This window comes from Globicephala melas, chromosome 14 (genome assembly GCF_963455315.2).
Source record: "Globicephala melas chromosome 14, mGloMel1.2, whole genome shotgun sequence".
Classification (NCBI taxonomy): Eukaryota; Metazoa; Chordata; class Mammalia; order Artiodactyla; family Delphinidae; genus Globicephala; species Globicephala melas.
In genome coordinates, this window is record NC_083327.1 from 70,195,041 (window position 1) to 70,221,348 (window position 26,308).

The 26,308-nt window shown below is 37.9% G+C and overlaps 1 protein-coding gene and 1 pseudogene across 1 annotated transcript in view; both read left to right on the forward strand.

Moving 5' to 3' along the window:
- The first annotated feature begins 1,926 nt into the window (after positions 1-1,926).
- Positions 1,927-3,663, forward strand: LOC115851351 (copine-4 pseudogene; annotated as a pseudogene).
- An 8,357-nt stretch (positions 3,664-12,020) lies between these two features.
- Positions 12,021-26,308, forward strand: part of ADGB (androglobin) — a 138,814-nt gene continuing 124,526 nt past the window's right edge. The window contains exons 1-4 of the mRNA XM_030853230.3: positions 12,021-12,113; positions 16,757-16,849; positions 19,720-19,791; positions 21,716-21,925. Of these exons, the coding sequence (XP_030709090.1) occupies positions 21,719-21,925 (207 nt within the window). The 5' untranslated portion in view covers positions 12,021-12,113; positions 16,757-16,849; positions 19,720-19,791; positions 21,716-21,718. The remainder of the gene's footprint in view (positions 12,114-16,756; positions 16,850-19,719; positions 19,792-21,715; positions 21,926-26,308) is intronic.

Genomic DNA, 26,308 nt, shown 5'->3' on the forward strand with positions numbered 1-26,308 from the left:
AATCTTATTCAATCTCTAATTTACCACTAAAACCCTTCTTATGTATTTTTTGTCAGACATTTTAGTTTTCATTTAAGGTATTTCAGTCATTTTTTTAAATCTCATGTGCATGAGATTTATAAGACCAAAGAAAAAAGTACCCAAAAGAATTGGAAGACTTACATAGGGCCAGGACTAGTCCTATTTTTATCAGCTTGAAAAGCCAAAGCTAGCAGAAAAAAAGAAATAATAAAGATTACAGCCAAGATAAACATAACAGAGAATAGAAAAATAATAGATAAAATAAAAACTCAAAAGTTGGTTCTTTGAAGAGGTCAACAAAATTGACAAACCTTTAGCTACATGGACTAAGAAACAAAAGAGAGAAGACTTAAAATCAGAAATGAAAATGGGGACATTATGACCAATTCTACACAAATAAAAAGAATTATAAGAGTTCTATGAACAAGTGTATGCCAACAAATTAGATAATTTAGATGAAGTGGACAAATTTCTAGAAACACAAAATTTACTAGACTAAGTCACGAAGAAATAGAAAATCTGAATAGGCTATAACTAGTAAGGAAATTGAATCAGTAATCAAGTATCTCTCAACAACAAAAAATCTCTGGACCTGATGGCTGCATTGGTGAATTCTATCAAACATTTAAAGAGCTAATAGCAATACTTCTCAAACTTTTACCAAAAATTGAAGAGGAGGGAATATTTTCTAGCTCACTCTATGAGGCCAGCATTACCCTGATTCTAAAGCCAGATAAAATCACTACAAGAAAAGAAAACTACAGATCAATATCTCTTAAAAACACTGATACAAAATCATCAACAAAATCGTATCAAACAAAATTCAGCTACATAGTAAAACAATTATACACTATGGCCAAGTGGGATTTATTCCTGGAAAGCAAGGATGGCTCAATCCGTAAAAATCAATAAATGTAATACACCGTATAAACAGAATGAAGGAAAAAAACCACATAATTATCTCAACTGATACAGAAAAAGATTTTGACAAAATTTAACATCCTTTCATGATAAAAAAAAAAATACTCAACAAACAGGGATAGAAGGAAACTACCTCAACATAATAAAGCCATATATGAAAAATCCACAGAGGGGCTTCCCTGGTGGTGCAGTGGTTGAGAGTCTGGCTGCCGATGCAGGGGACACGGGTTCATGCCCTGGTCCGGGAAAAACCCACATGCCGTGGAGCGGCTGGGCCCATGAGCCATGGCCGCTGAGCCTGCGCGTCCGGAGCCTGTGCTCCGCAACGGGAGAGGCCACAACAGTGAGAGGCCCGCGTACCGCAAAAAAAAAAAAAAAAAAAAAAAAAACCCACAGAGAATATCATACTCAATGGTGAAAGACAAAGTATTTGTTCTAAGATTAGAAACAAAACAAGAATGCTCGCTTTTATTATTTCTATTCAACACAGTACTGGGAAATCTAGCCAGAGCAACTAGGGAAGAAACAGAGATAAAAGGCATACAAATTTTGAAGGAAGGAGTAAAAGTATCTGTTTGCAGATGATATGATTTTATATGTAGAAAAATCTAAGTATTGGAGCCGGCAGCGCGCGGGCGGCAGGGCGCGTGGGTTTCGACAGACGGTGGAAGCTCTCAGCGAAGCCGCGGTCCCCGGCTGCCTGGGTAGCGATCCGCTTCCTCCCTCCCGCTCCGCCCCTCTCTCTGGCATCCCCACGTCTCTCCCCAAGTGACTGAGGGCCAAGCGGCCCTGCCCTCGCCGCCCGGGTTGGGGTCCGTGTCCCCGCACAGCGTCTCTCCCCTCCGCGGTCACTGAGCTGCCCCCGGAGCCCAAGAAGAGGGCGGCACGACCCCCTAGGCCGACCGCGGGCCTGCCCACCACCGCGTCGTTCTGGTTGGACCCCGCCGGCTGAAGGCCAGTCTGCCCTCAGGTCCCTGCGCCAGAATGAAGAAGATGAGCAACATTTATGAGTCAGCTGCCAATACACTGGGAATCTTTAACAGCCACCAAGGTTGAGCTGCATGTGGCACGCAAAGGCACTTCCGACAGAGATGCCCTTTCCAAACCAGACCCCTGTGTCATCCTCAAGATGCAGTCCCATGGGCAGTGGTTCGAGGTTGACAGAACAGAGGTGATTCGCACCTGCATCAACCCAGTGTATTCAAAACTGTTTATGGTGGACGTTTATTTTGAGGAGGTGCAGCACCTGTGGTCTGAGGTCCACGACATCAGCAGCAACCACGATGGGCCGAAGAAGGCTGACTTCCTGGGCGGCATGGAGTGCACCCTTGGCCAGATTGTTTCCCAGAGAAAGCTGTCCAAATGCTTGTTGAAGCACAGGAACATGGCAGGGAAATCCTCCATCATGATGATTGCTGAGGAATTATCTGATAATCATGACTACATTGAACTTGCCTTCAACTCACGGAAATTGGATGACCAGGATTTTTTCAGTAAGTCTGACCCATTTCTGGAAAATTTTCGAATGAATGATGATTCAACTCCACAGCTTGTGCACCGAACTGAGGTTGTGATGAATAACTTAAGCCCAGCCTGGAAATCATTCAAAGTATCAGTAAATTGTCCATGCAGTGGAGATCCCGACCGCCGACCGACATGCATAGTATGGGACTGGGACTCCCATGGCAGACATGACTTCATTGGAGAATTCACCTCAACATTCAAGTAGATGAGAAGAGTGATGGAAGGAAAACAGGTGCAGTAGGAGTGCATCAACCCCAAGTACAAAGCCAAGAAGAAGAATTATAAGAACTCAGGCATTGTGATTTTGAATCAGTGCAAGACCCACAAGATGCATTCTTTCTTGGACTACATCATGGGTGGCTGCCTAATCCAGTTTACAGTAGCTATAGATTTCACAGCCTCGAATGGGTACCCCAGGAACAGCTGTTCCCTGCCCTACATCCACCCCTGCCAGCCCAATGAGTACCTGAAGGCCTTGGTGGCTGTGGGAGAGATTTGCCAAGACTATGACAGCAACAAAATGTTCCCAGCCTTTGGGTTTGGTGCCAGGATACTGCCAGAGTACAGGGTATCTCATGACTTCGCAATCAACTTTAATGAAGACAACCCAGAATGGGCAGGGATTCAAGGAGTTGTGGAAGCCTACCAGAGCTGCCTTCCCAAACTCTAGCTCTAGGGCCCCACCAACAGTGCTCCCATCATGCAGAAGGTCGCCAAGTCAGCATCAGAGGAGACCAGCACCAAGGAGGCATCACAATACTTCATCCTGCTGATCCTGACCGACGGGGTCATCACAGACATGGCCGACACGCGGGAGGACATTGTCCACGCCTCCCACCTCCCCATGTTGGTCATCATCGTGGGAGTGGGCAATGCAGACTTCAGCGACATGCAGATGCTGGACAGAGACGACGGGATTCTGAGGTCACCCAAGGGAGAGCCCGTCCTTCGTGACATCGTCCAGTTCGTGCCCTTCAGGAACTTCAAACACACATCTCCAGCTGCCCTGGCAAAGAGCGTGTTGGCTGAAGTCCCAAACCAAGTCGTGGGCTATTACAATGGCAAAGGGATTAAGCCAAAATGTTCATCAGAAATGTATGACTCTTCCCGGACACTGGCTCCATGAACTCTACACACTTTTACAGAGTCCTCAAATACTATTCCTGCTGATATTTAATACTTCTATTATCCTGTACTTAAAAAAAAAACACAGGTACACACTTAAAAATAGCACATTTTGGTGATTTTTAACTAACAATTTGTTTTGCATGTGTAGCCCTGAGGCCTGGATCTGCTAAGCCCTTGTATTGTTAAAGACGTTTTACAAAGAAACACAGATAATTATAACTTACTCTTTAAATTACAGCATGTCACCTTGAAATAAAGTGTTATCTGTATCTGTTTTTTATACAGGTTTGTTGAAATTTTGCTAAATTTCTTATTATCTTTACACTGTAAAGCATTTTGAAACATTTCTTGAACGTTGATAGCCAAAGCATATTTGGTTTTATCTGCTACAGGATGAGAAACTTTTTAAAATGGCAGATGCATGGACTGTATTTTACATGTTTTAAAGAAAAAGAAACTCCAAAAATCTAAATATTCTGTAAAAAACTGTTAGAACTAATAAATGAATTCATCAAAGCAGGATACAAAGTCAACACACAAAAAATCAATTGTATTTCTATACACAAACAATGAACAATCTGAAAAGTAAATTACGAAAACAATTCCATTTACATTAGCATCAAGAAAAATAAAATACTTATGAACTAACTTAATCAAGGAGGTGAAAGACTTGTAAAGTGAAAACTACAAAACATTGCTGAAAGAAATTAAAGACATAAATGGAAACACATCCCATGTTCATGGATTGGAAGACCATTTTAATGTCATTACTACCCAAAGCAGTCTACAGATTCAATGCAATCTTTATCAAAATCTCAATGAATTTTTTACAGAAATAGAAAAACACATCCTAAAACTTATAGGTTTTTATTATTTTATTATTATTTAAAAATTATTGATTTTTAAAATTCTACCTTCTAAATCATTAGTCCTCTTCAGGTTTATTCAGTCTACTCTTTCAACATTTGAAGTTTCCATTACTAAAATTTTCCAATGTCTCTTTTTTATATTGGTCTTATTTTTTTGTTTTCTTGTTTGACATCTTCCTGTTCTCATTGCAAAGAAGAAATTTTATTCCTTTATCTTTTTGGTAATTCTAAATATACTCATTTTAAACACCTTTTAAGTTTGCTACATTATTTCTCTTTCCTTGGGTGTGATTTCTTTCTTTTGCTATATTTACTGACTGTCCTTTCAGTTTTAAGTTTCTTTTTTTGCTTTGTAATGTTAGTTCTTTAGTTCATATTTTAAACTCATGCATGCTATTTTCTGCCATGAGGTTTGGATGGCTTTTAGGATGATTCCCTCCCTACCCATTCTGACATCCAGTAGGGATGCTCTAGTGAAAAGGACAGGATAGTTGTTACATTATTGAAATACTTCCTATCAGTTGGCAAGTAGCTGCTTTTCCGAACTCCCTGAAGAATATTTCTCTCCCATTGAACGCTGACTCCTTTTTGAGAACCCCAGGACCTATCCACAATTCAGTTACTAAATGGTTAAAAACCAGCTCAGGCGTCTAGCACTCTGTTCCAATACAAGAGCAAAGTCCTTTCTGATTGGTGGGTGCATTTTTATATCACCCCTGCTTCCACTCAAGTCTTAACATGGGGAGGTTGGAGGCTTTTCTCCCATGCAGGAAGTGCTATCCCTGATACCACATCCATGGTGGTAGAGGGCCACCCCCATCCCCATTTTTTCCCATTTGGCCAGCCGATTTCCTCATGGAATCATAGGAAAGTGGCATATTGCCTCTGACACCATAAACTATAAGGGGAGTTATTCCAGCCTTAGTTCAGTGCTAGGAGTTCATGAATACTCTAGCCACTTGCTCACTCACAAAGCCTATTTCTGGTCTCCTGACATTTGCAGGGTGAATTCAGCTTCTTTTCCAAAATAGACTTTTAAGCTTGCTCAATTCCAATTCCCAGTACCTGCTTGTGGGTTACACTATTCCAGCCCCCAATCCACCACTACAGGTTTAGTCCATTGACTTTTTTAAACTGAGATATAACTGACATATTGTTTCAGGAATATAACATTATGATTTGATATTTGTATATGTTTTGAACGATCACCACAATAAGTCTAGTTAACATCTGTCACCATATGTAGTTGCACATTTTTTTCTTTGTGATGTGAATTTTAGCAACTTTACTCTTTTAACAACTTTCAAAGATACAAGTGTATTATTAACTACAGTCACTATGCTGTATTTTACATCCTCGTGACATTTATTTTTTAACTGGAAGTTGGTACCTTTTGACCATTGTCACCCATTTTGCCCAGCCCTCACCTCCTGCCTTTGGTAACCACCCACTTACATTTTTCAGTGGCTTCCAATCATGATCAATTCGTTTTAGTAATGAAAAGTGTATATATATAATTATTTTAACACCTGTGTATCTGTTGCTTACATTATGCATCATTTTCACGTCAGACTATTCTGTTTGACTTCGCCCGCTGTTATAAATTTGCTTCTTTTACGCTTCCTCTCTTTTCCCCTGGAGTACCTTTATATTTTATATTTCTACTCTGGAAATCAGCCCCTTGCCTGGCTTTCTGGAATTTTTCTTCCCTCTAAACATCGGTTTCCTCTGGAATATAATTTGGCATTTGGAATATACATATTTTATATTTTCAACATTCCTCACTGATTTTATTAAATTTTTTTGAAATAACTTTCCACAATTATGTTTTGTTTATAAATTGCTAGCCTCTCCTAAATGCATCAGCGACACTTCACTTATCTCAATAGCATATTTAGACCTACTATGTGGAAGAGAGCATTTAGCCATGTAGCAGAGAATACACTTATCTTCAAAATCTTTTATACAACTTGTAATTTTAATGAATTAAATCATTTACTAGTACTTGGGTATATTGCTATACAAATAGAGTAACTCTGTATACTCCTGAGTTTTTTCAGGGGATGGTTTGATTTCTTTGCATGTTTGAATTTTCTAAATGTTCAGCATTTATTTCCCAATATTACCAGTTCCTAAATCTTCAAAAGTCCTGGGTTACCTTTGTGTTGAAAGATCATCTTGTTTTCAGAATTGATGAAATCAGGAATAATGTGATGTGAATATTTTAAAGGATCCTGACTATGCTAGAACAGTAGGTACATTCTGGCAATGAAATTCAAAGAGATACTGTGCTGAGAGCTTCAAAAGCAGCAGTTGTACATGGTCATTTGAAGTTTACAGTATAGTTGACATTGGACTGTATTTGACTCTTGCTTGTACTGTGTGTGTAGCACAATAGGGGAGCTACTGAGCTGGTGTAAGATACCTCTAATGAGATTCTTTTTAAGTGATCTTCAGTATAGATGGAAACAAATTTGACATGTTACAAGGAAAGTAGACCAATTAGTAATAAGGCTTAACAGTTTGAGGGAGTCAGAATATACTTACACTTGACAGAATGAAGAGGAAAGCAAAACAGTCTCAACAGAGCCCTTATTTTTTAAGAAATTAAATCTTCCTTTTACAAAACAGCCTTTAAGATTTTTGAGCTTCCTGAATGAGGCAATTTTATCATGGTTTTGATGGATACAAAATCACTAATTTCTTTTTATCTGTAAGGTTGTACCAACACTCAATAAAACAGAGGTACTATAATACACTAAGTTATGCCTTGATTTTTAAAATTAATACTATGAAAAATTGCCCTTTTTCCCTGAAAACTGTTCTAGTCTTCCTTCGCTTACATGTTACTTAGGACCACCCCTTTACGATGTATATATTATCAGACTTTCTTTTCCAGCAAGATGGTGGATCACAATTTTTAAAAATAACAATAATACCTAGAAACACCTACATAAAGAAATAAAAATGTTCAGGATCCAGAAATAAGGATGGAACTGAAAGTCAGAATGGCATGGCTCTGAGGTGAAGCTGCTGCATTGCCTTATCAGTTGATGAAAGTGGACTCTTGTTTTATCGCATATAAGGCAAGATCTTGAGCCCAAATGAGTAAATGGATTGCTCCCACATTAGATGAAGGCATGGCTTTTCACGAGTTTAATTCTCGGTAAAAAGGTGAATGAGAAAAATCCACCCAAGCACAGAGAGATTGATAAGAAAGCTAGCATTTCTCTGGCTGGTGTCTGGCTGAAAAAAAAAGATTTTTTCCCTTGAGAAATGGAAACCCTTGGACTGAGACTTACATTAGTTTGACGTCTGATTTTAAAGTACCTGTAAGTTTCTGGATGGCTTATTCATTTGGGGTCTGTGAAAGAAGAAAACTCAATACTGCATGCAAAGAACATTCTTTCAACACAGGATTGTCTTGGAGGAAGGGGATTGGAGGGAAAGAAAACCCTTATCCTAATGAGGATAAGTTCATTATAAATGTGTCCTAAAACACAAGAATATAGAAAAGATAGGCAGAAGTTACAACAAACAAGAGAATCAGGTGTCACAAATTTGATAATAGAAAAATGATCTTTATGTAATTTACCATATATAAAGGAATATAAAGGAAGATATAAAGGAAGAAATCCAAACCCTAAGAAAAGAATTACACTCTATGTTAGTCAATGTTAGTAATCAATGCTAGCTGCAATGACAAAGTAGCAAATAGGAAGTACTCAATGCTAGCTTCAGTGTCAAACAATCCCCAAATCTCAGTGACCTTACACAGCAAAAGATATTTCTCATTCATACCAGAGTGTGATCAGGAGTTTAGTGGTGCCTTTGCATGTGCTACCACATGGATTCTTGGCACCTTCCATCTTGTGGTATTACCATTTTCTAAAGTCTTCTCATAAGGACTGAGCCATACATCAAGCAGGAAGAGAGTAAGAAGTATCTCAGGAAATGTTTTAGGAGCATAAAGGTGGGATACAACACACTCCCCACATGCTATTTTCCAAAACACCATCACAAAATACCAGCCAACCTGCAAAGGAGTATGGGAAACATAGGAAATGGAAAACAGGACTGGTGAACATCTGGTCAATCTCTACCTAAATATAAAAATTTGAAACAGTTCTAATTAGAAATTGTAGAAATATAAAGACATATATTCTTCTATTTCATGTAAATAGGTAGATGACAGAGAAATATATAGATTGCCCATGTTGTCCAGGCACTGTTCTAGTTGGTGGAGATAGAGGGAGTGAAGAAAAACCCAGTGTTCCTGCCACTGGAGAACTTACAAACCCTATGTTTGGAAACATACAATAAGCACATAAATGATTAGTGAGAGAATTGTCAAGTGCTATTAAAGATGAAAAGATGCACAGAGGTGAGGGTTGCTATATTAGGTAGGGTGTTCAGGAAAGTCCCTCCCAAACTTGACCTTAGAAGATGAAATTTGCAGAGACCTTAACCTTCTTGTTGCTAAGTTCAATATTTATTTGTTAATAATTCATCTTGTTTGATCTGTTAGGAGCATTTGGATCTGTTGCTCATTCTCTCATTTTTTAAAAACTCGCTTTACTTGGCTTCCAGGGCGTCACCCTCTACTGTGTTTTTCCTACCTCACTGTTTCTTATTGCTGCTGTAAGAAAACACCACAAACTCAGTTATTTAAAACAGTACAAGTGTATTATTTTGCAATTCTGGAGGTCAGAAATCCAAAATGGGTCTCACTGAGCTAACAAGTGTCAGCAGGGCTGCATTCCTTTCTGGAGGTTCAAGGAGAGAATCCATTTCTTTGCCCTTTCCAACCTCTTGAAGCTGCCCACCTTCCTCAGCTTGTGGTCTCCTTCCTCTGTCTTCAGAATCAGAAGTTTTGCATTTTTCTGTCTAGTCTTCAGGAGTCACATCTCCCTCAGACATCTTCTGTCTCCTTCTTCCAGTTTTGAGGACCCTTATGATTCCACTGAACCTACCCAGATAATCTGGGATAATCTCCCCACCTCAAGGTACTTAACTTAAGGATATCTACAAACTCTCTTTTACCATGGAAGGTAACATATCCACTGGTTCTGGGGATAAGGATATGGACATATGGACATATTTGAGGGACCATTATTCTATCTACCACACTCACTGACTGCTTTTCTCAGTTTTTTGGTTTTTTTCTTCTCTTTTAATATGGAGTACTAGGGCAGATATGTAGCTGTACTGATTAATAGAATATTGAAATGTTTTTATATTGATTCGTGAGTAGCCTTAACAATAACCTCACCAATAACCCTGATCCCCAGTCTTTTCTGATTCTTGCCCTCGGTCCCTGACCCACCCTGAGGACCTTACATCCCCGACCCTACTACTTAGTAAAGAATAAATGTCTTGTGGAGCTGGCGGCCTTGAAGACCCTGATCCAGGATCACGGACAGCATCTATTTAGACCAGTCAATGCTCATTCCTTCCCCGTTGTTAGGCATTTTGAATAGCACCTGTGGGACTGCCTCTTCTTTATGTATGATCATTTTCTTGGTGATTTCACCAAATCTTAAGAGTTTAGATATCATTGAAATGCTAATGACTCTCAAATTTTCCCTTTCAGTCTATTTCTTTCTTCCAAACGTCAGAATTCTATATCTAACTACCTATTTAATATCTCCATGAATGTGTGATAAACATCTAAAACACAACTCATTCAAAAGTGAAATGTTGCTTTATTGCCTACCTCAGTTTTGTCCCATGCCATAATCTTCTGTCTTCCAGGCAATATCAACTCAATATCTACTTGTTCTGCCTTTAAAATATACACAAGGGACTATTTCTTGCCTCCTCTACTGTTACCAACCTGGTCCAAACCACCGCCAGCTCTCACCTATTGTTTCAATGCCTTCTGAGTTGTCGCCCTTGTCTTTTCTGACCATAGCAACAAAAGTGATTATAAAATTTCAGTTATGTCATGTTATATCCCTGCTCAAAACCCTCCTTTGGTTTCCTGTCTTACTCAGACTAAAGACCCATGTGCTTCCCTTTTTCAGATCACCTTTATTATCTTTGCCCCTCCTGTTACCTCTCTGAAATCATCTCTTTTTAACCCCCTCTTCAGCCTCACTGATCTCATTATTATTCTTCAAATAAGTTAGGATGCTCTTTGCATCTGGAATACTATTCCTTGTTTGTGGAACATTCTTCCCACATGTATCCACATAGCTTGATCCTTTATTTTCTTTCACTATTTACTTAAATAGAACCCTATTATAGACACTTTCCATTAACTACTGTATTAAAAATTGTGCAACTTAACTCTTCAGGTCCCCTTTCCTCTTTTATATTTTCCTTTAGCATTTTTCACTTTATAATATACCATTTATTTTACTCAATTTATGCTGTTTATTTTGTGTCTCCACTGCTAGAGTATGAACTCAATAAGGGTAGAGATTTTAGTCTGGTTTGTTCACTGCTTATCCCGGGGTCTAGAGCAGGCTTCCAGCCTCACAAGTAGCTAAAAACTTGAATAATTAAGAAGATGCCTTTTTCAGATTTTACAATTCATAAAAATGTAGAAAAAGCAAAAGAGGTTTAGAGATAGGAAAACACCAATATACTCACAGTGAGAGTATAAAGTAAGTCCAGCTTTTCTGCAGAAAATTACTCAAAATATATCACAGACTTTAAACCTGCATATATTTTGATTCAGTAAGTCTCCTTATTAAAATCTATCCTAAGGAAATAATAATGTATGCAAAGATTTGGCAACAAGGATAGCCATCACAGTCTTGTTTATAATTGTGAAAATTTTTTTAAATCAAACCCCTCAAATTTCCAAATATAGAAACTTAGTTAAATGAAAGACAATATATCATACAATGGAAGATTATGCAATCATTCAATTAGTATTTAAACACTTATTGGCATGGGAACTATCAACTATCAATGTACTGATAAGTGGAAAAAAGCAATCTGTAAAAGAGAATATGATGAATGATGTCATTTTTGAGAAAAGATGTATATCCTTGTACAGTGATCTGAGAGGATGGATAATTTTTAACAGTGTGGTTTCTAGAATGAGGTGAGTATGCCTTTCTTATTTATCTGACTTGTATTTTTAAATTTTCTTTTAAAATGATGATCATATAGCACTTTTATATTTGGGAACATCCAAATTATATTTTCACTGATCTTCAAAAAGCAATCACTATTATACATGTAAAGGATTTTCGTTGGGTATGGTTTGTATATAAATATTCCCCTTCGTGGCATCTTCTGTGTTTATGATGAATGTCCTGCCTTAATAAGTAGGGGCTAATGCTCAAAATTTGCTTACAGAATAATCTCTGGGGTATTTCTGTCTTTAGAACCTTAACATGTGGAAGGTGTCCATCCACTGTATTGAAAAATATGTTTAACATGATTGCTAACCAGATAATTAAATTTACATCATGAAATTAATCCAGTATTTTACCTCAGAGATCTGAATGAAAACCACCTCCCCGCTCTGTCTCTAGTCAGTTCCCTTTTGGCAGTAATGTGCAACCCAGTGAACAGAAGAAGGGGAAGTTTCCAATCTGGCCAGAATGGAGCGAGGCAGACATAAATGCTGAGAAGTGGGATGCAGGCAAAGGTGCAAAAGAAAAGGACAAAACAGGGAAAGGCCCTGTACTTGTAAGTAGACTTGACTATGACTAGATTTCATTTTGGTGTTTAATTGTATAATGGAATAGGATTTGTTAACGTGTGCACGTGCTCCCTCTTCTCCACAGCCTCCACTCAAAAGATAAATTTTGTCTTTGTCCACCATGCCTCCCCCCATCCTACCTTGTCTTTCCAAGCCTTAGTCCTGAGCTTTGGTGAATCACATTTGAGTAAATGGGAGGAGAGAAATGACCAAAGAGTCATAATGAAAGAAAGGGAAAACTGATAGAACAGGCTAGCAAGTGGATTTTGAACAGAATTGGGAACGAGACATTTAGAGATGGTGGTTTAGAAAATGAGAGCCCCCCACAAAACTGTGAGCTGTTATTTGGAGATTACAGGCAAGATAAATCTTTAAGAGATGTTACTATAAGAATTGAATCCTTCTTAATATCTGCCCCCCAAGATATCTGGGTAAAAATCTAGGTTACTCTTCATTTACCTGTAGCTTTTAAACATGTTGTGTCCCTGAGATTGGAGCTGAGAATGGGGTTCCTACATTTTCCAGTTATATTATTTTAGGTTCTTTTGCTTACTTAAAAATGTCTTTCTTCTAAAAACTTCTTTATAGAAGGTACCGGTCTAGGTTGCATTTTAAATATAACCCATTTATTTGGTACAGTAATTCATTCAACAAAAGTACTTTTAAAACACAATACACGCAGAGGGAGGGGATATGGAGATATAGGTATACGTATAGCTGATTCACTCTGTTATACAGCAGAAACTAACACACCATTGTAAAGTAATTATACTTCAAAAAAGATATTAAAAAAGAAAACGCAATACAATTTTCAAAACACAAACAAAATTACCATAATGGCTAGGTTGAACTCTAGTGTTTTTATTTGCATAAAGCACTCTGAAATGGTACTTATTAGCATTTACATTTTGTTCACAAAATGCAGTCACCAACTGCATGATTCATATCAGTACTTTGTTTACAAAAGATACTCAATAATTATAACTAATTGCTGACACTGTTACTATTTGAACAATTTCAAATAACAGTATGTGAGGGAATGCATTCTTTGTACCATGCCTAAGGTGATTATGAACTTTTAGATGCAAAGGACTTTTGAACTTTCTGGGTTCAAAATAAAATGGTCATATTCTACATATTTTATAGAAATTCAGATCTTATGGGGATTGTCTGCGAATTTTCATCAGCAAGATAGATTGTGTAGATCCTCAGTTGAGCAGCTGAGCTCTGGAAGAGATCCAGAGATGAGTCACTCCAAATTGTAAAGGATCAACAGGGAAGGGAAGAGCAGAAGTACCTGAAAACTTTGAAATAAGAAATAGCATATAAAACAACATTTTAAGGACCTTAGAATACAAACATATCTTTATTAGATGACTATGAAAAATTCTTACAGATCTCTGGAAGGTCACGTATCAAATTCTTGAACTTAATGTTATTGAAACAAGGGCAAGTCTGTTGGAAGAACATTTATTGGAGGAAAACCATTGAGACTGGAGCAGTAATAAGTGTGCTGGTCAAATGGACAGTTGATGTCCATTTCATTTGGGGTCAACATATAGGACTATTGCTGGCTGCTGTATAAAACTGCATGATTTGGGAAGCACTAGCCCTACTCCTGCTGTGAACAGGGGCTATTCTAATAGGGGGTGACACTTCAGAACCTTAACTAACACCCCATTCTGCCACCACAGCTTTCACAAGGTAGGAGAGCACAGCTCAAGTCCTGGTTGTTACAACGGTGCAGGGTGATGCCATCTGGGATAGAACCTTGCTTTCCACCCCCGGTTCTGTTCCACAACCTCAGCATTCGTGGCTCAGGAAGCAATAGTTTCCCCACTGGAGTGAGTCATGGACCCTCCAAGCACTGTGACTGCATTTCTATGATATGGTGGCACAGTAGCTCTGAGCCATGATTTGCAGCATCCATATTTTACCAGGATAAATTGCCTTAAGCATGTAACCATGGCAGTTATCCTTGGAATTTTACAAAGGCCACTTCTTTAGATGTGAGGCTAGTGATCAGGAAATCAGCCTCAGATGCCCAACCCTCCCCTATAAGTCCAGCATTATGTCTCACTTCCTCAGCAAGAAAAGGATATGATGGGTGAACCAAATTAAGACGTATACGATAAAGTACTGTAAGGTGGATGTAAGAAATATACCTAAAGCAAAATGACATGGAAAGATTAGCATTAACAATAAGAGGGGCTCAAATCCTGGAGAAAAGGGAATCACAATGGGATGAGCCCCACTATTTTTTTTCCTCAAAGACATTTATTAATTCAAGGCATGGAAATTAGAAAGCAAGCACAGAGTAGTGGCCTGGAGCTTATGTCAGTTTTTCTGGGCTGAAGGGAAGGAGGATATTGTCTGGGACTGCGAAAGCAGCCAGAACTTGAACCCAAATCTCAGAGGTAACTACAGAGAAGTGATCTGTAAATTTTGCATACAATTTTATTTTGAGACATTTGTCTACCTCCTAAGCTGTGAGTGTGAAGCTTTTGCTGCTGAGCAAATGAGTAAAAAGCAGCAGCCTGGAAGCTTAATAATTGAGAAAAGATTTCAAGATGATAGGTAGAGAATGGGATTCAATGTACACCAAGTGAAGGGACCTTGCTAAACACTCCAGACTTTTAGTTGGTGCCTCAACATGGCTACAGAATTCCACATTGAGTAAGAACAAACCAAAATCACACCAGTCCTGCCAAATCCTAAGACCCAGTGTTGATTAGGTCAAATTCATCTTGTGCTCTGCCTGTCAAAAGGCAATAAAATCCTCCTCTCTGGATGAAGACATCATCATTTAGAACGTGTATAAATTTTTATATCCAGCATATATCATACAATCAAAATTTACCAGACATGAAGAGACACAGAACCAAGTGACTAAAAATCAAGAGGAAAAATCAGATAATAGAAACAGATCCAAAGGAGACTCTTTTGGAATTGTCAGATAGGGAACTTTAAAATTACTAAATTAATATTTGCAGGGAAAAAAGCAATGTGAGAGAAACCCAGAAGTCTAGTACAGCTCCTGAAAAAGCATCAGTTTGTCTTTTAAGGACTCATTCTTCTATCATTTTGACTAGATGTTAGGGTGCCTTTATCGTCATTTGAATTATTCCAGTATCTTAAATTTGACAATAAACCACATGCTCCAGATATACATAGACACTTATTACGTTTAACGCTCAGACAATGCCCTAAACATATAACCTATTTCTCAAGTCACACCAGCATTAGGGTAAACATATAATTATGATGAAAATCACAAAACAGTATATTTTCCCCTGTGCCTATTAACTGAGGTGAAATTTGATTACGTTTCTTTTTCCCATACAGATAGTTTATGTTCCTTTAGCATTTTGTTTGTAATCCTAGAAATTGTCATGTTATTTCTTGTAAAGATCCCCCCATCCCCTACCATTTTATGAGCTATGAGAATTTTTACATAGCAGCTACCTGAAGTCTCTCTGACTTGCCAGACTGCTTGCATATGGATATCATTCTTTCTCCAGAACTCACTAATTGACCCATAGTTGGGGCTCAGAAATTAAAGAATTAATTGCATTCTTGAGCATTTATCCCAGAAAAATGGAAATTCACATTCACACAAAAACCAGTAACCTATACACAAATGTTCATAGCAGCTTTATTAGTAATAGCCTCAAACTGGAAACAGCCCAGATGGAATTCGATGGGCAGGTGGTAAACAAACAAATATCCATAGCATGAAATATTACTCAGCAGTAAACAACAAACTATTGATACATGCAACAACTTGAATGGATTGAATCTCCAGGGAATTAGGCAGAGCAAGAAATAAAGCCAATCCAAAGGGTTATAGACTATATGGTGGGTTCCATTCATATAACATTACTGAAATGACAAAATTATAAACGTCAAGACTAGCGATTGCCAAGTGGTAGGGATTAAGCACAGACTGGGGAGTTGGAAGGTGGGTGTGGCTATAAAAGGGCATAAGAAGGATCCTTGTGCTGATGGAAATGTTCTGTATATCTTGGCTGTGTCAGTGTCAATATCCTGGTTGTGTTCTATAGTTTTGCAAGATGGTACTGCTGAAGAAATTGGGTAGCGAACATAGGAACTCTCTGTATTATTTCATGCAATGGCTTATGAATCATGATTATCTCAAAATAACAAGTTTAATTAAAACAATAAATGAAAGTCAGATCAAAGGTACAGATTTCATTTACATATCATCTTTTTTATGATTCTAACTGAAAAATAAGTAAATACTTTTCAATCTTCTCTGCTCAGATTAAAAAAAAACATTTTCAGTGGAAAATGTGGCCATATCTGGCCCATCCAAAATTGTTTCCCCACCATACCTAATTCACATTCCCAAGCCACTCATGCTTGTTTGGATTGCTTCCTCTGCAGTCAAACTGCTACTCATAATCAAGGTTTCATTAATTAAATACAGTATTGTTAACTTCAGTATTCTCCAAGTACTGCATGAACTCGCTCTGAGAACAAACACACAAATTACTCTAAATGCTTATTTATTGATCAGATCAATGCACGTATTCATTTTTATTAGATAGAGTTGTTTTTGTTTTAATAAAACTATATGGAGAAAATACTCAATACGTTTTTTATATAGCATTTTTTTGAAGACCCTGAAGGAAAGATTGAATTACCACCATCATTGAAAATTTATTCCTGGAAACGTCCACAGGATTTTTTAATTAATCAGGTAAGAGATATTTTTACTATTATAATACGTATTAACTATGAGATATAATATCCTAGTTATGAAAATTTGCATTTTAAAAGCTGTTTAGGGTAATTTTTTCTTGGTATTTAGTAAGAAAAAGTAATTACTTTTTGGACTTTAAATTAGAAATAAATATTTATCGATATAGTTTATATTGGTTTCCAAGAGAATAATGAAATTTTGTTCAGGGTCTCAAGTTTCCTTCTTCTCTTCATGATGTCAAATTTTAACCTAAAATGTTGCAAAAATTTATTCCTTAATTTCTGACAGACTTTCTCCTTTCTGCTTCTTACATGGTGTAGGTCTGTTTACTCTAGTGTTAATAAGCATTTATTTTCAAGCCCAAGAGATCTGCACTTGAATCTCTCTATTCCATCTATAAGTACAGAGTTTATATTCCATGCAAATGAAGGATATGAATTCCATGAAGTGAGTGTTGTAAGTTTGAATAAGTAGGAAAGTTTTATACCTTTTACTCTTTTAGCATACCTTAGTTCTGGAATATACACTTGTACTAAAAATAAATTGATTCATTGTTGTTAATGACACTTCCACCTGTATTTATCGAAATGCTGCCATTCATCCCCTTACCTCTCCTCTCCCTCTGCACTGACTCCTTCTCTTGATCCATCATGCTGAAGTGTGAACCAGAACAGCCCAAACTGAAAGTCTAGCTAAGCAGGAAAGTTTTAGAATAGTGCTTGTCAAGTTTTAGTGTATGAGACCACAGTGATAAATACATTTTACATTGAGATTCATTAAATATGGACATATATAGGGCTTCCCTGGTGGCGCAGTGGTTGAGAGTTCGCCTGCCGATGCAGGGGACGCGGGTTCGTGCCCCGGTCCGGGAGGATCCCGCATGCTGCGGAGCAGCTGGGCCCGTGGGCCATGGCCGCTGGGCCTGCGCATCCGGACTCTGTGCTCTGCAACGGGAGAGGTCACAGCAGTGAGAGGCCCGTGTACCGCAAAAAAAAAAAAAAATATATATATATATATACATATATATATATGGACATATATAAAGTTTAGACAAAAATATTACAAAACAATAATGACCTTTCTATATGAAATTTACTCTATTTCATTATAGTCCATATATATAAAGATATATATATATATATATATTCCTGATACATCTTATAGATATATCTATGTGTGTATATATATATATAGTCCTGACCCATTAAATGATTTCGTGATTCACTAAATACTTGCAACCCACAATTTAAAGAGCACTAGAAACATACCTCAGAACACTAAGTAAAATATGAAGTCAAAGGACATGATTTAAGTCAAAGAGAAGCTAACTTACTAAAAAACTTAAAAGCCTAAATTTAAGATATCAGAGTCAACATGGACCATTCCAACCAAGGGGGTTCACAAGCCCTAAGAGCAGAGTGAATAATCAGATTGGTTTATTTCTGAGAACCAGATATTGGTGGCCCAGGTCCTTCAATATTGATTATATTAAACAGATGTAAGATGTCTAAAACTTTGTCTTGCCCCAGGTATAGGTGTAGGGGATAAAGATGCTAAAATACCATTGCAGAGACCTCTGTCTTAATATTTGTTGTCTTTTAGAAACTTTCAGTTCCTCCTTTTCATTTGTCAGCAGATGACTATTGTCTAACCCGTCAAACCTTAGACATCTAATACATATTTAATCTATAGTCAATTTTAATGCATTTGGTACATACTGAAAGGTATAGGCATTTTAGAAGTATTGCATCACAATCAGACAAACCAGAATAATATATATATATAAACATAAAGTTATATATATGTAATTTTATAAATTATGTAAATTATGAACATAAGCGTCAATTCAGGCCTTCAAGGTAGTTTTAAGTAAATTTTTCTCAGACATATAAAAATATTTTATTGAGTTTTCAAGATGCTAGTAATACAGATGATTGAGAGTAATTGATGGCATTAGTTTCTACAAAAATCTAGTTTGGGGGCTTCCCTGGTGGCGCAGTGGTTGAGAGTCCGCCTGCCCATGCAGGGGACACGGGTTCGTGCCCCGGTCTGGAAGGATCCCACTTGCCGCGGAGCGGCTGGGCCCGTGAGCCATGGCTGCTGAGCCTGCGCATCGGGAGTCTGTGCTCCGCAATGGGAGAGGCCACAACAGTGACAGGCCCGTGTACCGCAAAAAAAAAAAAAAAAAAAAAAAATCTAGTTTGCTAATCAAAGCAACTTTCATTTTATTTTGATATGTTAAATATATAAGGTTGATATTAATTGTAACTAATTTTAAAAACTGTTACAAGTCATATTTTGGTCTAAATATAAAAGGTGGTCTAAATATAAAAGCAAACTTAGATATATACCAATTAATTAATGACCACCATATTAACTTTAAAAGACATAGCAATATTTAAAGTTGAGCAAGATTTTAATAAGCTGTCTCAGCTAATATTTTTTATCCAAGATGAAGACATTTTTCTAGCTACCAGATGTTAACTAAACTTCAGGTTTAACTTGAGTGGTTAATTTAAATTTCAAATCAGGTTTTAAACTTTCAGTTTGTGAGTTTATGCATGCTAAATTTATCTGCATATATCTTACAACATTTTATTATATTTTAAAATACTGTATTTTATAGGTATTACATTATTAAATTAATGTCACCTACAGCTCTAACAGGGTTATCTTACAGAATAATATGCTTATTTTTTTATTTCTTCTAATTCCTCTGGTTGTGAGAAATGAAATCGAGTTTGGCCTGTTTGCAGCACATGAAACTATTTCATTAAGCTACATTTCCTTTACTTTTCCTAAATAGTAATCTCCCTCTCTCTCTCTCTCTCTCTCTCTCTTTCTATATATATATATATATATTTCAGGCTCCAGTGGTTGTGAAAAACGAAATCCTGTTTGACTTGTTTTCAGCAAATGAGCATTTACTCTGCAGTGAGGTAAGTAGGGGAGTATCAACCTAAGAAAAGCCTGGCTGCAGAATGCCTTTGGGACCCGCCCTTAAGCAATTCCCAGTCAGTCAGTTTCATTGCTGTCTTGCTCACCTTTAAGTTCTGGTATAACTGAATATTTCATAAGCCAGACACTCAAAGAGGAAGAGAAGGCTCTTTAATTGAGTAGAGAGAGAACAGGTGGGGAAGATGTTAATATTAGCACTGCTTATGCCCCTGTTCTCCCGCCCATGGACCAGGGTAGCCCAGTACACACCATCTAGGCATTTCTCCTCCGGATCCATGTGCCTAGCAATTGACATAAAGTTGTTGCCAGTCTGGCCCTACATCATGTCCAAGAGTAAGGTGTTCGGTGTTGTTTGGCTTGCTAATGTGGAGAAATCAGGGGGTGCAGCTCAAATGCAACACCTCATTGAAACAAACCAGATTTTCAGTGCAGCAGTCTTACAGCATGTGGGAACACACCTCCCCACTCTGCACCCAGGGTTCTATCCATCAGAAGCAGACCTGTTCCACTCCCCTAAGGTAGTTACATCAGAAACAGGCTTTTTGATTATTTTCTCCTAATAATCAGAGGAGTGGGGCATAGTCATTATCCATTTAAACATTTTGTCTTTCTGATCTTTAAAATCTTGACCAATATTAAAATCAAAATATGTTTTCTTCAGCCAGGTTGTACTGATTAGTATAAAATTATCTCTGAATTGTTTTATGGTTTAGTCTAAAATACGCTTATTTTATGAATTCTAAACCTACATAGACTTTAGCATATCATTTTTCAAGGGAAGTGTAAAATATTTATGTGTTGAGATACAGTTGATTTACAATGTCTTAATTTCTGTGGTACAGCAAAGTGATTCACATATATATATATATATATTCTTTTTTATCTTCTTTTCCATTATGGTTTATCACAGGATATTGAATATAGCTCCCTGTGCTCTACAGTAGGACCTTGTTGTTCATCCCTTCTGTATATAATAGTTTGCATCTGCTAAGCCCAAACTCCTACTCCATCCTTGCCCCATCCCCCTCCCCCTTGGCAACCACAAGTCTGTTCTCCATGTCTGTGAGCCTGTTTCTGTTTCGCAGATAGGTTCGTTTGGGTCATATTTTAGATTCCACAAAGGAAGTATAAAATAATTCGGCAGTAAAATCTCCAGATATACAGGAGGATATCTGATTTGTCTTTTTCAACTTCACCAAACTTGAAGAAATTTTCTAGATAACCAAATTAAGGAAAACATAAATCTTATGATGTTAGTCTCAAGTATTTAATCTCCTTACAAACCAGGCAGTAAAACATACTCTGAAGTTCAACTCTCCACTGTTCCTTGCTGCCTGTTGAAAACCCTGCAGTTGGGAGTTTTACTTGGAGCACTTCTGCACCTGCAGATCAACACATGAATATGAGACTTAAAGTGTGTGTGTAATTTTAATTCTTTCCCATGTCTCGTTGCTTGTCTAATTGGTTTTATAGACTTAAAGGGATCATTTCCTTCTCAAACTTCTCAACATTTACAGAAGAGTAGCTCAATCCTTTATATAATGTTAATTCCAAAATAAAATCATCATTGCTCTCAGAAACATTGTCTCCCTCTCTCCTCCCTCCTTTTCTGTCGCACACACGCACGCAACTAATATGGAGGTCAATGTCAAATCACTGACGTTACTCTGGAAGACAGCTCTTAGCTAAGACTTTTTAGCTTGTCTTATGACTATATTTTTTTGAAAATAAAAGCAAGATCTATGACCATTCTGTAGGTCAGAAATCAAAATGTGGGATATACTACATGTAGAATCTAACATTACCACTGAAAGTAGATTTCCAACTGTTCTCCCCACCCCCTTTCAAATTACAGTGCCAACAACTGAAAAATAACTAATGAACTCTACTGGCTTTTATCTCTAGCTGATGAGATGGATTATCAGCGAAATCTGCGCCATGTGGAAGATATTCAGTGGGGGTGCTTTGAACAATTATATTAAAGGGACTGCAGGGGAACCTCCTCTTCTGGTCTGGAAGCCCTGGGAACACATTTACTCTCTGTGCAAGGCTGTGAAGGGTCACATTCCCTTGTTCAATAGCTATGGAAAGTATGTTGTGAAACTTCACTGGATGGTAAGTTTGTGTTCACATGCATTAAAAATTTGTGTGCCTCTCATATTGAAATATAGTTTTCTTACATGCCGATAATGAAGCTAGTGGAAGATGAGGCAGTTTACGAAGGCTATCCGCTGAGTACCTACTGGGGGGATGTCCTGCATATGTAATTTGAGATTAAAAACAACACAGTTGTATCCCCTGTGATGCTAGTCCCCTGTGCTTTTTAAACTGATGCTGCGAGGACCATGGAGGGGTGGCCCTCTGCTGCCTCACCCGTCCCAGGTAGGCGGGCTGGGTAGGCAGGTGGACGCACAGGGCTCTCCCCTCTTTGATGTGGCATCAGGGTCATGGACAGGAGAGAGAGCTTGAGCTTGAGCGTGGTGCAGTCCTCTCTTGGTATATGCTACTGACAGGCCTGATCCGATCCGTTTTTTGTCCTGAACTTGAGATGTGTTTTAGTGTTAGCAAATCTCACTCTGACACAGGAAGTATTTTACCTCTGCCTGAAAAGAAGCAAATGGGATAGTAAGAAGCACAAATAGAAAATTCAAAACCTCTTAGTTAATACGGCAAAGTAGACCCGCACCACATTTAGCAATGCTAGGTTACATGAAACACCTTTGGGTTCTTAATGGTGGAATGAATGTTCTTTTCTAAAGGCCCAGAGTCACAGGCAGGCCCAGCCACATGATTTGCAGAGCGTTTTGTTCAAAATTGTTAAGGATTTCAAGACAGTGATATCAGCACTTTAAACAAAGCATGAGGTCCTTCTGAGTGTGGGCCTCCATGTGACTGCACAGGTCACATACCCATGAAGTTGGTCCTGGTCACGGAGAAAGAATCTTTGAACATTTGAGGGCATGAGGAAAGGGGATCGTTCCATTGTGTATTTCTAAGAACATGACTTTTTCCTTAATGAGCCGGAGCCATCTGTCTTCCTGGGATGGGGACTGTTGAAAGGCCAATGCTTAGGAATTAATAGGATCACCTCAGTGGGAAGGTAAAGAAGGTAATCTTAGCCTCTGATACCCAAAATAGGAGTTTTGTTGTTTTTGATAGTCACAGAAAGACCTTGAAAGTCAAAACGTTGTTAGGAGAGAACATAACTTCCTAATTTCCTTTATCTTCGCTGCTTACCAGTCAGGAGGCAGGTTTGGCCGAGTAGACTTTAGAGTATTAAGTGTGTTCGGAGGAGTGACAGGGAGGATATGGCATTAAGAGCGTGGGTACACAGAGGACAGGTTGTAGAAGGAAAGTAAACGCGGGAGGAGTGACGAGGTCGGATGCCTGGGTGTTTGGCTCCACTTCTGCACATTTGCCTAAACTTGAGGTGGGACGAAGTTCAAAATTATTAAGACTTTTAAAACAGCATAAGCAGAACATTAAACCAACCGTGGTAGTTTCTCCCCCATCACCCTCCTCTCTCTCTGCTTCCTGACATCCTTCCTTCTTTTCCAATTTCCTCCTGGATAGGGGTCTACGTTTATTAACACTCTATTCCATTTTACAAAGAATATGTGATTTATTTCTCTTTAACTGTACTGCTTCCTCGGAAACCCAAACCTACCTAGATTCAGATTTTTTTTTTAATGTATTTAGTCTAATTTGGAAATGTCAGTCTGCTGCCGTCATTTAACCTGTGATAGTGTAGTCCTTGAGCGAAGAGGTCTGGGAGTCAGAAAGACTGAACCTCATGTCCAGTGGCTTCTTCTGGTTCCTCTTTGGTCTCACCTGAGGAATGGCCTGTGAGGGATGCTGCTAGACTGCTGAGCACTGAGTGATTCAACTGATTCCGTATGAATTATTTTGCAGGCCACTTGCTGGCACTCATCACTGAAGTGCATGGTCGTATTCATGCTCACTGAGACTTGACAGAAAGCTTTGCTGGCCCTCTGCATTTCTAGAGCCACTCGTAGGGCCACATGGGCCTCTCAGGGTTCCTTGCACGCAAAGGCAAAGGGACCTCCTCTCTCAAGAGAACAGGCATGTAATATATCATGGTACAAATACAGGTGACAATAAAATGTGGTAATTACGTAAAAGAACGTAGCAAAGGTCCTGACAAATAGTAGACTCTCAGCACTATTAGTTTCCTTCCCTCTTTTCCTGTGTTCTTTCCTTCCTTCTCTCTCTCCCCACTGCTGCCTCCAGTTGTGGAAGCCAAAGAGATGGTTTGTTCTTCCTCCTGCCCCTTGGTAGAGCCAGGGGAAAAGCACATGATCGGCTTCCCAGACGCTCTCTTGCCCAACAGTGGTTCTTAAGTCAAGATGCAAAAATAGAGGGGATGCACAGTGATCATAGGCAACGCTCTGCCTGATTCTCCTGAAATACGACTTTGCTGTGGTTCCTTTGCCCAAACTTGCTTAGTTCTTCTGGTATCCCATCAAACGTGTACATCCTTTATATACTTCTTAAATTGCCTATATCTTGCCTACTTATAAAACAGGTTATTTAAAGTTTTGTTATGGGATTGTAAGTGTTCTTTTATATGTTGTAGGTAATAATATATGTGAATATAAAGGAAGCATTTTTTAAATTGGTCTTTTAGCTATGTGTCTTCTACCCAACGGAGACTTGTAATTTTTATGTAGTCAATTATGTCATTGTTTTTCTTTACAGAGTCTAGGAATTTTTATCATTTAAAGTAAGATACTGTTTCAAGAAAACAAAAAATATTTCCCCTTAGTTTTATTTTAATGTCTGGATCTTTTGTTTTATCTACTGTGAGAAATGAAGAACTGGTTTATTTTTTATTCCAAAACCTCAGCCAGTTGCCCCAGCATTACATACTGAATCTTCTACCTTTTACCCACTGATTTTAAAAACCATTTTTATCATAAACTAATTTCCAATTTGACTGTGTTTGGTTTTGGATTCTATTTTCTTTCACTATCTTGCTTATCCTATTCAGATACCATATTGCTTTAATTATTATGAATTTATAGTTTGTTTTGGTTTTTTAGAATAAAATCCACCTAATACTCTTATTTCAATGTTTTCTTGGTATATATGTTTTTTGAGTAAACATTTTTTCTAATATTTATCTTTGAACACATAATTATTTATCCCTTATTCTATATATAAAAGGTATGTTTTTTGAGTAAACATTTTTTCTAGTATTTATCTTTGAACACATTTGTAATTATTTATCCCTTATTCTCTATATAAAAGGGTTAGTCCTCATCATTGTTTGTTTGTTTTTTTTAATACAGTTTCCTCTCTCTTGAGTATTTTATTTTGATTCACCTTTCATTCAGATGGAGTATGCATTCCAAAGTTTTATTCACTTAGAATATACATGTGATTTATTTGGGGTAACTTAATATTGAGGTCTATTTTCCTTTATGTATCATTCTTATGTGAATGATAATTTGGTTACATATGGAATACATAGATAACAACCTTTCTGTTTTAGAATGCCCGAGTATCTCCTGGGTTTAGTGTTTCAGACACTCATTCTGAGCCTTTACTCTCCACCCTATCTGAAACCGTGACACTCTCTCCCCTGTCTCTGCTTCATTTTTCTCTATAGCACTGAGTATGAAGCATCCAGCATCCCATCCACTTAGTGTATTCATTAGTATATGGAAATATATATAAGAAGCTATTACCTTATAGATGTTTTCTTTTTCCAGGTCTTTTGTCCAAATATATATTTCTTGTTTTCACAGTTGGTCCAATCTGCAGTTCTTTTTGTAAAGTAAATACACACAAGCCAAATTACAACACTGTACTGCTGGTCCTCCTCTCCTTTGATGCATTCTTCAAAATTGGGACTGTAGTCCTAGAAGGCTATAGAAGAGCACTGATAGCAATGATAATAAATAGATAGACAGATGCAATTGTTAAAGGGACCAAAACAAGAACTTTGCTGTTTCAGAGGCTGTGTTCATGTGATAGATATGGCTACCTGGTTTTCTGGCTGGTAGAAATCTGTTCTCTCTGGGCTAGGAGCAGACATTTCTACCTCTCTCTCCCTAATTCCCAGATGGTGGGGCTGAGTCAACACCTCTTTGCAGATGAGGTGTAATAAAGTATTAGAGTAAATTATTTCCGACAAGATAAAGTATATTGCTACTTTCTTTTCTTGTCCCTTTCCAGACACACAATTTAATTTTTGATTTTTTTCTCTTCCAATTCTAATTCACTATTTACATGTATATCCTTTGGTTTTCACTGCAAATATTTAATAAAGGTGTTCGTAAGAATATTCTTTGTTACCCTCTACTGCTTGATTCAGGATAATGTACTGGAGGTACATCCTCTACCCTACATCTATTTTCCTTCCACTGTCCCATCTTGTACACCTTAAGGCATACACCTCACTGTTTGTTTTCTTCCATTTATTGCTACCTTCTCATTTGTTTCTTATTGGACATTGATTTTTTCCTTCTCTGC